The sequence below is a fragment of the Haplochromis burtoni genome, unplaced genomic scaffold (assembly GCF_018398535.1).
Source record: "Haplochromis burtoni strain Fernald_Lab_line unplaced genomic scaffold, NCSU_Asbu1 Contig_248, whole genome shotgun sequence".
Lineage (NCBI taxonomy): Eukaryota > Metazoa > Chordata > Actinopteri > Cichliformes > Cichlidae > Haplochromis > Haplochromis burtoni.
In genome coordinates, this window is record NW_024582609.1 from 218,070 (window position 1) to 231,714 (window position 13,645).

The 13,645-nt window shown below is 39.1% G+C and overlaps 2 protein-coding genes across 3 annotated transcripts in view; both read left to right on the plus strand.

The window, feature by feature from the left end:
* Positions 1 to 10,905, plus strand: part of LOC102312989 (capping actin protein of muscle Z-line subunit alpha 2) — a 21,675-nt gene extending 10,770 nt beyond the window's left edge. The window contains exons 2-10 of the mRNA XM_005938348.2: positions 2,962 to 3,025; positions 4,623 to 4,674; positions 5,018 to 5,081; positions 6,040 to 6,246; positions 7,111 to 7,190; positions 8,395 to 8,473; positions 8,939 to 9,010; positions 9,243 to 9,305; positions 9,795 to 10,905. Coding sequence (XP_005938410.1) covers positions 2,962 to 3,025; positions 4,623 to 4,674; positions 5,018 to 5,081; positions 6,040 to 6,246; positions 7,111 to 7,190; positions 8,395 to 8,473; positions 8,939 to 9,010; positions 9,243 to 9,305; positions 9,795 to 9,935 — 822 coding nt within the window. The 3' untranslated portion in view covers positions 9,936 to 10,905. The remainder of the gene's footprint in view (positions 1 to 2,961; positions 3,026 to 4,622; positions 4,675 to 5,017; positions 5,082 to 6,039; positions 6,247 to 7,110; positions 7,191 to 8,394; positions 8,474 to 8,938; positions 9,011 to 9,242; positions 9,306 to 9,794) is intronic.
* A 761-nt stretch (positions 10,906 to 11,666) lies between these two features.
* The window catches only part of LOC102312245 (suppressor of tumorigenicity 7 protein homolog), a 57,042-nt gene continuing 55,063 nt past the window's right edge, over positions 11,667 to 13,645 (plus strand). For both annotated transcript variants that reach the window (XM_014338760.2, XM_014338763.2), the window contains exon 1: positions 11,667 to 12,393. The gene's annotated coding sequence lies outside the window, so the exon portion shown is untranslated. The remainder of the gene's footprint in view (positions 12,394 to 13,645) is intronic.

The window sequence follows — 13,645 nt, forward strand, 5'->3', positions numbered from 1 at the left end:
TTTTTTTTTTTAGTCGCACCACTGAAAAATTTGGTCGCATTTGCGACCAAATTGGTCGCACTCTAGAGCCCTGAAGAGGTTATGTTTGTGGTACTGTTTGTTTGATTTCAGAAGCAGAATCAGTTTCAAGTTTGGTATGTAGTAGAGTTGGGCATTTCAAGCAAAAGTAGTAGTCAACATTTACTGGGAACTATGCTATCGTTCTTTGAAGATCACCCACCATGCTAAACTGCTCTTAAATGATTGTGATCTGTCATGGTACTTGGTAAATGACTCATAAATAGATCCTTATTGCTTGTCTGAACAAAATGTATCCATGTCAACGTTTTCCCCCCACCCAAATAAACCCAAAAGGCCAGCACTGAGCTTGAAAAATTCTCTTAGTGACGATACCAGAGCCTTGCATGCTATGCATGTTTGATGATGCTCTGCTACATGCGCTGCAGGCAGTGTTGCTCGGGTGGTGGAGACTCAGTGCAATAGTAAATCAAGTTTGAGGTACTCGGAGGAAGAAAGAGGTGATGTAACAAGCTTTTAAAAGTCAATACCTTTACTTGTAAACTAATAGAGCGTCTCCATTCTCCTGCTAGTGAATCATTTTAAACCACAGTATGCTCCCTTGGTCTTAGACTTTCATCTCCATTTCCTTAAAATGTGGTTTTTAGCATGATTTAATTGTAAAACCATCCCCATCCCTCTCACTAGCTGTAGGTGCTTCACAGTTAATTGTGTTAAGTTCACACAGTAAGATTCAATTATCTGCAATCAGTGTTACTTGAAGTACTGTTTCAGTTGTTGAGTGCTTGGAAATCTGTTTTTATAGTAAACATTCAAATAGTTTTCTATTCAGGTGTGTGTGTGTGTGTGTGTGTGTGTGTGTGTGTGTTCCCTGCTTCTTGTCAGTGGCGTACTGGGAAGCACTCCGGCCCCCGTGTGTCACCATGAATAACACATTCACAAAGATTTATGGATATTACAGTATCACATTACAGTAAAACTGCAAGACAACACATGAAAATAATGTAGAATAACAATTTTTTTGACACTGAGATGGTATATCTAATGTCCAGCTGTAATTACAGCTCCTGCTGAATTTAAGCACTATTAATAGACTTTATTGAAACCAGATCAGGCTGAAAGGAGTTCAGTTTGATGTCAGATATTTGAACTAGTTAATGTGCTTACAGATTGTCTTTGGTAGTAATTAATATGTGTGTGTGTGTGTGTGTGTGTGTGTGTTGTGTTCGTGTGTGTGTGTGTGTGCTGTGTGTTCATTATTAATCTGTGAATATAGTCGTACTTCCAGCAGTGCAATCAAAAATCCACCCTAAACACATTTACTACTCAAAATTGGGTCAATTCTGATTTAACTACAGAAGTGTCCAGTAGCTAAAATTATAAGTGCCCAGTCAGCAACATGACAGCTCTTTTAATTAAGTTCCCTAAAATATTTTGGAAACCCCACAAACGCGTCCAGCTCAGCTCTAATTCCAGCTTTAAAGAAACCCAACTCATCCCCCTCCAAACCTTGTAGCGCAAATGATTCTGTCTCGAGGTAAAACACCTGTTGGTCTTGAATAACAAGCAATTTTTGCCTTATATGCATTGCTGATCCTATGACATCTCAGCAGTTGACTGGATTTGTACTTTAATGGATGAATAATTAGCTTAACTGACTGGTATTTCTGTTGCTGATTAGCAAGGGCAGCAACAAATAAACATCCAGTTTAACTAATCGCACGCATATCCAGTGCTTACATGTTTCACCCTGTAAGTGCTCCTGTTTTAGATGACAGTGACTGCATTTTAATACAATTAAGAACATGGATATGTGATGGCTTTGTTTTTCTACTTAGCTGATATAACTAGACTAAATAACATGTAAACCTGGCTCTTAGAGTGTGTGTGTGTGTGTGTGTGTGTGTGTGGGTGTGTGTGTGTGTGTGTGTGTGTGTGTGTGTGTGTGTATGTGTGTGTGTGTGTGTGTGTGTGTGTGTGTGTGTGAGAGAGTGAGTGATGCAGTCTGTTTACACTGCAGTCCAGTGTAATGAGGGAAACCCAATGCAAATTAGTCTTCCCGCAGGGATTTCAAGTCATAAACACACACGAACAGTTTTCCGCCATCTGTTTAGCAAAGACTGTGTTTATCTGTTATGTGCTCAAATACACATGAATTTTTTTGTTGTTTAATGTAACTGGGTCATGATGATCTCATGACAGATTAGACTAATGCAGATAAACTTTGATCTCAGCATAACAGAGAGACACACGTTGTTTCCCAAGTGCCTTGCTTTCTCTGAGCATTGCTCATTAGCAAAAATCAATCTGCTGCTCTCTGTGAGTGCCTAGCAGTCGTGTATATACACTCACTAATAAGAACCCATAGGACCCACACGTGCACACACATTCTCTCTCATATGCACACTTTCTCTGATATGATATGATATGAGCTTGTGAGATGAGAGGGAACCTGGCTGAGCTGCTGTCCCCTGCCAATGATAGAGTGAGGTAGAAATGTATAGGGGTAGGGCAAGAGACCGTGTGTGTACTAGTGCTCAGCACATTTTTATTTCCTTATATGGTTGTAAAGCAAGCAAGAGAGGGAGGGGCTGTCAGCTGGCTGTCAGTTTGACATGTGACCTGGAAACAGGAAGTGCTGTGGTATAGCAGAAGAAGAGAAGTATAGGAGGTTTAAAAAAAAAAAAAAGACTGTTCGATGCTGCTCAGATATTCTGGAGACTGAAATGTCAGAAAAACCTCACTCCACCCTCCAAACCAGTGAGACAGTCATGTTACACCCTCTGTTGGTGGCACTGTGTACACATGTTTACACTGTGAATTTGAGCTAAATATGAGTGTCACATTTTAGCCCCTATTTAAAATGCAGGCAACATGCTGATATTTCTGCTGTTTATATCAGACCACTGACATGTAACCTCTGCCTTCTATCTTTGGTTTTAGGTGCGCATAGCGGCTAACTTTGTCATCCACGCCCCACCAGGAGAATTTAATGAAGTTTTCAATGGTGAGCTTTCTGTTCTTGTTCCTCTGTATATTCTTTCATAAGATTAACAATGATTACATTGCTCAGAACTTGCAGTTTAATGCAATGTATGAGTCTGCAATCACAAAACATAAATACATAGAAGTGTATTTGAATAGCTTGACTTATGTATAAAGAGACTGTCTGCAGCAAATTCTGTTTTGTTACAGTTTCCAGTAACTCTGTATTGACAAAAACTATTGTTAAATGTAAAAGTGAGGGAAATGAAAACATGAAAGGCAAACAGTGAAAATGTGATATAAATAATTATATGGGTAATGTTTACATTATCATCCGTGTCTTTTGTTGAAGAGATATTAACTTCAACTTGTGTTAGAACCTAGATGTACTTTGGTATTATACCATTTTGCACTATCAGATGGTGTAATGAGTCACCTTTATTTAAGTGGCCAAATCATTGAGCGTATATTCTCATTCTCTGGCCCCCTGGAAAAAGCAAGCGCCTCTTGAGGAATTGTGGTTAGCTGGGAAAAATATCAAAAATTAAGCAGCAGAGCACACATATTAGAACATGTCACTAAACCCACTAATAAAATGTCAGCGGTGCTGACATTTTTAAAATACTGCCTGGTGTAAATACAAAAAAAATCGGAATACTTTGTCAGTCCTAGAGGAAATGATTTGGTCACAGGTGCTCCAAGACCGTAAAGCAGCCTTTGGTACATGGTTTAAAGCCGTGCCAACTATGTTCTAAGTAACAATTAGAGACTTGTTTTAGTAAGTTTTTATTTTTAGTCTGACAGCTTTTGTCAACATCAGAGCCAGGAGGCATCAATGAAGTGTGAACTGCTCAGGAGTTACAGAATGCTGTATTTGTGTTTCTGTTGTGTATGCCCTAACCCTTTTACATACAGTATAGCTGGCTACATTGAAATAAATAGTACAAAAGGGAGTCTATACATGGCCACCCGTTCAACCATCATTGGAGAGCAAGTCATGTACACACCATTAATGTACATTACAGTACTGTGTCAGTGCAGCACTGTTTTGTGTCTTTGTGTAGGTTTCTCACACTAAAATAGTTTTGGTTTCAGTTAATACAGAGGACCTAAAATAGAATCCATTATTTGGATTTTATGGCCACCAGGAAATTAAATTGAGACTGTGATGTTTTGCTCAAAATGTGTCTCGCCCTGCAGCACCAGAGTTGACACCACACTGTCACAGTAGTGCCCCTCGAGACAGTGTGTATGTGTGTCTTGGCTTTGTTAACGACTCATCCTGGCCCGGTACATGTCGTCACCTCAGAGGAACGCCTTTGGGGTTGTCTGTTTACCGCTTATCACAGCCTGTCAGCCACACACACTCATATGCACACACTAAAAACAGTCCCCTGTTGCAACTTTTCCCCCTTTCATCTCTATGTGATTATAGCCTTTTCCACTGAGCTAATTTACCATGTCTGCTTCACTCCCCTGGCATAGATGCTGCAAACACTGACTGCTGGCAGCTGTGACTTTAGTGTTTGTGTGCGTGTCATGGAGATGATCTGCTGTTCCTGTATTCTTTCCTCTTCTGCCACCATTAATAATAATAATATGACAATTTTTCCTCTTAGATGTGCGATTGCTGCTCAACAATGACAATCTGCTCAGGGAAGGTGCAGCGCAGTAAGTCTTCCCTTGTGCTATTTCCACAATTAAAAAATTTCAGATGTTAGACGGAAAATACAGATTTGCATTGCAACAACTGAAGATGAAAGAGGACTACAACTTGAGATTCACAGACCAGACTAGTTTTAGTTGCTTAGGTTTTTACACCTGACCATTTCTCCCCTGTCCAACACGTTAACAACAAGAAGAAACCATTCAGTTTACATCTAAGAGTTCTAGACCTGGACATGCTGAATAGTTACAAGTTAATCAACATATATTAAGATTGAAAAGTTTTAATAACCAGCAAGGCGGGACTCCTGTGTTTGCGATCTAACTAACTTGGTATCTCTCTCCGTAGTGCCTTTGCACAGTACAACTTGGACCAGTTTACCCCCGTGAAAATCGAGGGCTACGAAGAACAGGTGAGCTCATGCTTTGCTTTTTGACCCTGAGGTTATGGTAGCAATACAGAAGCTAAAGAACAGGACTTTTATTACTTTTGGCATTAGTCACTTTATAGCTCCAACGCACAGTTAGATACTGCTATAGTTGATGCACATCAGAAGAATGAGTGACTCAGTTCATAACCTTTTTCCATGTGGACCTGGCAGTCACAAGTGTGACGTTCCTGTAATATAAAAGCACAGTTTTATAGAGATCTGTTTCTTTAGCTCATCCAGCCAAGACTATCATCAGAAATAAAAAAGTGACACTTTTCTTGGACTTCAGGGTTAGAAGAGAGATGGTAGCCTCCAAATATATTATGGTTTAAGTGATGCAAAACATAGTATAATTGTATCATTGGCATTAAAAGAGACAAATAAAATTGGATGAAAGATCAAACAAGTCTGAATCTTCTCCTTTAGTTCCTGCAAAACAGGATGACATAGCCACTTTTATTTAAATGTCACTGTTTGCTTGCTGTGCATTTGTGTGAAGGTTGAACACTGCTGAATGAATGTGGCTGTGTTGGCTTTAGTAATGATTGCACTGTCTTATGTAAAGATGTCATCATGTCCCTCTGTTCCCATATGCTGGGCTGAAATTCCCCTGTCTGGTGCCCATCTAGCTGAGCTAAGTGTTGAGGTGAAAGGCAGAAGATGGAAAGTTCAGGCTGATGCCTGTGGTTCCTATTGTTCTCCGTCCTCCTCTTTTCATCCTTTTGTTTCCTCTTCATCTCTCCTGTCTCCTTAGATAATTTACCACAGCTCTACTTCTTTATTGTGCTGTTCTCTTTCCATACATGTTCTTGTCGGATTATTTATTATTTTTTCTTTCTTACATGTTTTACTTATTTTTCCAGTGCTCTTTCATTTTCTATTTCTTGGCCTTCCCACAGCTCTCTTTCTCATTCCTTTACCCCCCCGCTTTATATTTCAGGTCTTAATCACAGAGCATGGTGATCTTGGGAATGGCAGGGTCTTGGACCCCAAGAATAAGATCTCCTTCAAGTTTGACCACCTGAGGAAGGAGGCCAGTGACCCACGGCCCCATGATGTTGACAGCTCCCTGGAAGGCTGGAGGAGTGCCTTGGACTCTGCTGTCAGGGCCTATGTCAAGGAGCACTATCCGAGCGGTGTCTGCACCGTATGTTCAAGCCCACTCTGTTACCAGAATAACTGAACTGCTCACCTCAGAAAGTTCATTTTTTCATTGTGTGTTTAAAGCTATTAGTTTATGAAAACATCAAGCAAGAGGGAGTTCTCCCACAGGATCTGACTCTGGAGTTCAAAACACACATTACAACTATTACACATTGCTCCAAACTTAACAGCAGAGGCTTGTGTGTAATATAGATGACTGATAATTGGGACTGAAGCTCACTGTTCTCTGGTGTTTTCCTACAGGCTTATAAAAACAGATACATTTAAAAGTCACACACAATTCAACAGAACTGCTCAGAATACAAACATAAACCAGAGCTTTTAGGACCAAAATCTCTTGTCTTTGCATAGTGATCCTCTTCATTCGGAGACCTGTTTTCTATAAAATTAGAACTTTAGTGGCCTTCATTTTGTTTCCACTTGCATTTCAAGATTAACATTTTGTTTTACACATTCGTTTAACCCTTGGGGATTGGAACAGGAAGGGTATCTATTTATTTTTATTTTTTAATCCCTTGCAACAGATTAGCAGCTAAAAGTAGCCTAATGTTATTAGTGATCAAATACAACATGTACAGTCAAATTTAATCAGTTTCAAGCAGGAAGCAGTAGCAGGCCAGTATTTAGATAAGCCTGTCTTTTACTTTGCAAAACAGCTGTTGTCCTACTTATTAAATGTGTTGTGTATATATGACATCCTCTAAGTACCATGACAGGGTCAGGTTTATAATTTAAGTTTTGACTATAAAACCACCGTGTGGTGTCACTTCTGCACACGTTGAGCAGTGAAAGTGGCCTTGAGTTGCATGTGAAATCTGAAAGTGTCTTTTTTGTCTTTTAACTTCAGATTTATGCGAAAACCATTGATGGACATCAAACTATCATCGTGTGCATTGAGTGCCATCAGTTTCAACCAAAAAACTTCTGGTATGTATAAAACAGTCAAAACATTAGTGTGATATTTTTCCCTCCCTTATATTTTCTGATATTTCTTGTGTCTCCTCCCTTTCTGCTTTCAGATGAATCTTTTTTTTCAGTACTAGTATTTAGGCAGATGATTTTTAACCTTAAGAACAACTACATGTTAAATACAATAAAACCACTGAAATCCTCAAATGTTTCTTGAAGTGTTTAAGGACATTGCAGTAATTGGCACATAACTCTGGACTGTTAGACTCTGTTGATTTTGATCAGGTTAATCTAATTGGATAAGAACTGCACCAATCCTCTTTGCTGCTGGGTCTTATTGGTCTTATAAGTGTTGGGTGTAGTAATCCCAAAACTACTGTACGTGACTGCTGTAATGAGGAGCCTATGGTTTGAAAGTGAAATAAATTTTATTTATTTATTTTTTGATTTGCAAATCACAGTGAAAAGGATCAAAACCTTCACATGGAGATTTTGTATCTAATAAAAAAGATATATTAGAACTTAATGATTCAAAAATTTGTCAAAATCTGTAAATATCATTTTTCACTCTTCTGTAATGCTTGCACCCCCACACTAAAATAGAAGTGCGTTTTATTGAAAAATTGGACACTGCGATTTTCACCCTTTGCAAAGTCACCCAGTTGGCTGAATTGAATGGGAGGTCGGTTCTGACCTCAAGACCGCATATTTGATCAGAGCACTTTGTAATAAGCCAGAACTTCAATGTAGTATGCAAATTTTAGTCAAATTAAGAAAATTGGCAGTAGAGTGTCCAAACTAATTTCCATGTCTGTTCACTACATATTAGGAGATGGTTCACTGACGTAAATAGCTGTTGGTCCATCATTAGTAATGCTTTTACTGACATAACACAGAGCAACTCTGTGAACAAGGTGTAACACGTTACATCTTTATGGATCTTAACAAAACTCTTCTATGTCATCTTAACTCAAGAAACTCTTACATTGCTTTAAATGAAGGCGCACATTAACTGGTTTTTAAATGTGATGCTATACTTCATACTGTGAATACCTTTCTTACTATCTGTATTGCCACTGTTGTTGACCAAAAACACAAAGTCATATAACTTTTCTGTTTATTTTTCAGTATAGGCGATGACAGTTGAGCCAGTGTACTGGACAGTTAGCTGAGTCAAGTAAAAGTGACTGAAGTGTGTTTATCTTTCCTTCTCGTTGTTTAGGAATGGACGCTGGAGGTCAGAATGGAAATTTACCATCTCCCCCTCCACCACCCAAGTGGCAGGAATCATGAAAATCCAGGTATGTTATCTGAACAACAATCTTTGACGTAAAACGGACACACTGTGTTGTGTTAAGCATGTCAGCACGCATGCTCAAACTCACTTTTACTGACAACATTTGCATGTAGACTTTAATCAAATTCAGTTTCTTTTTTTCTTCCTTTGTCTTTCTTTCGTTTTTCTTTTTTTTTTTTACCGTGTTTTGTTTATTTATCACAAAGTTCGGTTAATTGCTGTTGCACCCTTGTCTACTTTTTCCCGTAAGCTCAGTACTAAAATGTTGTGTTCTTGGTTTTTGTTGTCGTTTCCTTCACTTCCTCCCCCCCCCCCTTTTTTTTGGGGGGAGTGGTTTGTTAGACCTCTTGAGATTTGTTTGTTGGCACACAGCTCTTTGATTTTTTTTTTTTTTACAGCTCCAATCATTTCATGGCACAGAAGAAATTTTGGTTAGAAATACACTATATATTTCCATATGTATTTCTAGGTTCATTACTATGAGGATGGAAATGTCCAGCTGGTGAGCCACAAAGAGGTTCAGGAGTCCATGTCAATTTCTGTGAGTATTTCTGTGAAGTCCAAGCAGAAGCTGCAACGATCATTCCCCATACTTTTACATTTGTATGTATTTAGGGTGATTACTTGTAATTTTATGTTAGTAATTAAGTTTTGACCTGGTACCAGCTACCAGGGGAGGTTTTCTGCTCTGTAGTTGCAGTGTAGGTTTTAAAGTTTCTTTTTTGTTGGATGCCTTGTCCTCTCCCCTCTTCAAAAGAATGTCATGTTTTCAGAATGAGGCTGCAACTGCAAAGGAGTTTGTTAAGATCATGGAGGCTGCAGAGAATGACTATCAGGTATGTCAGGAGATTTCGTTGAACCTGAACTTTCACCTCAGATCAGAAGTCCTCACAAATGATGGAAACATTTTACAGTTATGACTCCAGCACTTACTGCCACACTAAAATCTTTTGTTGTTTGGCTTTAGTTTTGTGTGATAATCTGTTACTTTTAGTTGTGAGGAGTTTGTGTTACTCAAGTCAGGAGATAATGAAAACATTTTACACGTTCGCAAACTCTCAGCACAGGAAGTCAAGTTTTAGAGTGACAATGAATAGAAAGCTGAGTCACTTGGATGAAGCTGGACATTTTTTAGAGAAAGCTGGACTTTCACAACAAGGCCTGGAGAAAACTCTGACATACCCTAATGTGGTTATAAAACTCTATTTTCCTACACCACACAGACTTCTTCAGACCTGGGGAAAATTTAGATTTATTTGAGTAGTTTTTTTTTGTTTTTAAATCCAGTCCCCTCTCTGTCTTCATCCTTATTTCATTCCTTGTAGACGGCCATCAACGAGAATTACCAGACCATGTCGGACACTACCTTCAAAGCCTTACGCCGCCAGCTTCCTGTGACACGTACCAAGATCGACTGGAACAAGATCCTGAGCTACAAGATTGGCAAAGAGATGCAGAATGCTTAAAAACCGCAAAGATAACAGTCAGATCCCCACTCCCCGCCCCCAGCCCCTCCATCCCCATCCAAAAAAATGTTGCATGACTGGATAGTTGTATCGTCTTTGTACAAACAATTAGAGAAAACGGGGGCAAAGAAAGGTTTGGTCTCACAGACGTCACATGACACATTGGATGACTGTTTTGATTTTATACAGACACTCTCCTGTATACTGAATTTGTGATCGTATTTGGGAAAATCTATCTTGAGGAAACTTTGCGAGTCATAGGACACAGGGTGGACACTTGTTTGCATAAACACCCGTATGAAATAAAATATCATGTGTGCAGTAAGTATTGCATCAGTGAGACCACACCTTTTTGTTTGGGAAATCTGTTAGAATTTGCAATAATGGTGAAAACAAATTCAGTTCTGGGAGAATTTTTGTCTGCATTTACAGAGGAAGTCAGTTACTATGGCTGAAACGAACAACTCCCCACCCCACACCCCTCGTGCCCCCACCACCACCCAAAAAAAAGAGGTTTTGTGTTCATTGACTGATATATTTGGCACAAGCAGCCACCACTGTCAGCCACTCAATGTTCTTGTTCTCTCATTTTGGTACTTCCCCCTCACCCTTTGTCCTGTGTGTGCGCTCTCCAGCTTGCAGCACTCCTGGCTACCTTTTGACTTGATATCGTCTGAACTCTCACTCAGTGCAGGAAGTTCTGTGACCACTTAACAAGCTTAATTAACAAGTCATCAGTCGCAAAAGTAATTTGCATAATGTCCAATTTACAATAAAATTTAAAAAAAAGTATCACTTTCTCCTCCAGTGCTTATTTTTATTAAAAACAGAACCTGACTGTATTATATAACAAGGCACATTGTAATATATACCTGTATGAAACATCCTGTCTGTCAGTTTGGTGATTTGTTTCCATGAGATTAATTGTAATTCAGTCACAATTATGTTGCATTAAATGACAAATTTTCTATTTACTGACTCAGTCATAATTTCTGATGCTATTTATTGTGACATAAATGGGGAAGAAAATTATAATATTGGGGTAAAACAGATAAACAACCACACATGTGCATCACTGATTTAACTTAAGGACAGATTTTTAATATGCAATTAATCAGTAAGTCTGTTTTTTTTGGGTTTTTTTCCATATTCCATCAGTCTGCTGCCATTAAAGATTAAAATCTTTACATCACAAGTGATTTACAAAAGAAAACTGAATTGGTACTTGGTGCCCAATTTTTGTTTTTCTGTATATGGATAAAAACATTTCCATGTTTCATTCTCACGGTGATTTATATTTATATATATATTTATATATATATATTAGTATTTATTTACTTTATTTATTATATATATATAGTATGTAATATAAAAAATAAGATGCAACCTTAGAGACACCTTTAGAAGATATCGCAGATACTCTATTTTAACATGGGCGTACATTTCATTTGAAGATTTGGGACCCACTCCAAGGAAATTTTGAACTTTAGACATTTAATTTATGGCAGTTTTTTTTATACCTTTTCTGCACCCATTTATGATGGAAATGTTTTTATCCATATACAGAAAAAAAAATGGGCACCAAGTACCAATTCAGTTTTCTTTTGTAGATCACTTGTGATGTAAAGATTTTAATCTTTAATGGCAGCAGACTGATGGAATATGGAAAAACAAAAAACAAAAAACCAGACTTACTGATTAATTGCATATTAAAAATCTGTCCTTAAGTTAAATCAGCGATGCACATGTGTGGTTGTTTATCTGTTTTACCCCAATATTATAATTTTGCCTTTTTATTATTTTAGACAAAACAGGGATAATAAAGAAAAAAAATGTTGCACCGAAATTTGCCAGCAGGCAGAGATCCCAATATGGCTGTGGGGAATAACAGCTGCATGTGCAGTATGAGGAATTTTTCCAATTAGATTTGACGGCTGACAGACTGCTGATTTTATTCCTAAGGCAGGGTGGTTGATAAGTGTATAACAGGTTAAAACTACAAACAAGGTGTCATGAAGCAAAGTGTTATGATACATAATAGTTTTTTATTTGTTTTTTACACTGGGAAAATAAATGACAAATTGTTATGACTATAAAAATCACAGGATTGATTCATATTGAGCTTAAATCTTTCCAAAAAAGTGTTTGCTAGCTATATTTATTTAAAAACTCGAAATCGCCAACGTACAGGCGGATTTATTCAACGGTGTTTTCTGCAGCTCGCTGTAGGTGAATCAGCGACACCTTGAGGCCGCTGGGGCTAACTGTCCAGGTTAGCGAGCCGGTGGCTAACTGGTAACTGTTAGCTTTAAGGTTAGCCTTCCAGCCCCGTTTGCAGACACGTCCACACATACACAGTGTCTGCTGCTGGATACTCAGACACATGCTGGACTGCTGGCAGGAGAAATGCTAGCTACGAAGAGGTCTTTCACCAGTTTCTTTACATACGCAAATTGAGGTAAGATGTCTCACATGATCCCTGTCAACGCTGTCATCCACAACGCTTCCACTTCTCTCTTTTTTTTTTCTTTCTAAAGTTTTTGCCAACGTTAGCCAGCAGCTCTTGTTAGCAGTTAGCTAGCAGGTTGAGTTAGTGGCTACGACTCACTGAGCCCAGTTTAAATGGAAGCGCTCACACGCGTGACTGATGTTTAATGCACAGGGGAGAGTGAACAGGATGCTCCCGAGCTGCCCGAACTGGAATGAGTTTGTCCTGGCAAGCGGCATAAGGCGGGGAGCAGTGTATTGCTTTTAATGGTCTCCATCATGAGTCAGTGTTAACGGTGATTCCAGAGTTCAGAGCGACCGTTTGCCAAGTTTCCTCTTCCTTTAACTTCAGGAGTCGCCTCTGTCAGGGATGCTCTTGAAGCGAACTTTGTGTTGCTTTTTGTTTTGTTTGTTTGTTTGTTTGTTTGTTTGTTTGTTTTTAAGAAATGTTAAGCTTAGTCTTGCGGACCTGAGGTGTTCACCTCTGCTGGGCACTCGCAGCGAGCTCAGGGTTGTAGTTGGCATGTTGTGTCTCCGTGCCTTCACAGCAGCCGGTGGATTCGTCTCCTGTGACTGAGAGCTGAGCAGCAGATGGAAGAATGTGCTCTTTCAGAAAGCCAGCTGGCCCTGGCTAGAGAGGGCAAGAGAGCCTTTAGGCACAAATAAGCTGGTTGAAAAATTCGTGCGTGTGTTCGTATATAAACTGAATAGTCATGACAAAAAGCATGGGCGTAAAAGGTTAGTTTGACAGGTTCAATACGGCATGCCGGCAGCTGGCTCTCACCTTCCCACTGCTTTTCGTTGTACAATAAAGGGTTATTATTCTATTCTGTTCTTGCAATGAAAGGTGTTAATGCTGCTGCTGAATTGGCTGCCTGACAAACCGTAATCCTCCCTGAGAAGTCTGGAAAGGCATCAAAGATTATTCTCTTAAGTAGGGATGTAGCAGTCCTTAAACCTAGACCGAAATCACGATAGAAACATCCACAGCATCTTTCGGCAATTCCATCTTCCTTTTACCATGATGACTGTCTGAGCTAGTAATTCCAGCGCTCTGTACTCTAAAGCTGGATATGGGGTATGAGAAACTTGAGTAAATACAAGATCCATTTTTAAATTGTGATTTTATTTATTAATGGAAGAAAGTCAGCTGGCCTCTCCCTTAGAGATAGGGTGAGAAGTTTGGCCATCCGGGAGGGGCTCAGAGTAGAGCTGCTGCTCCT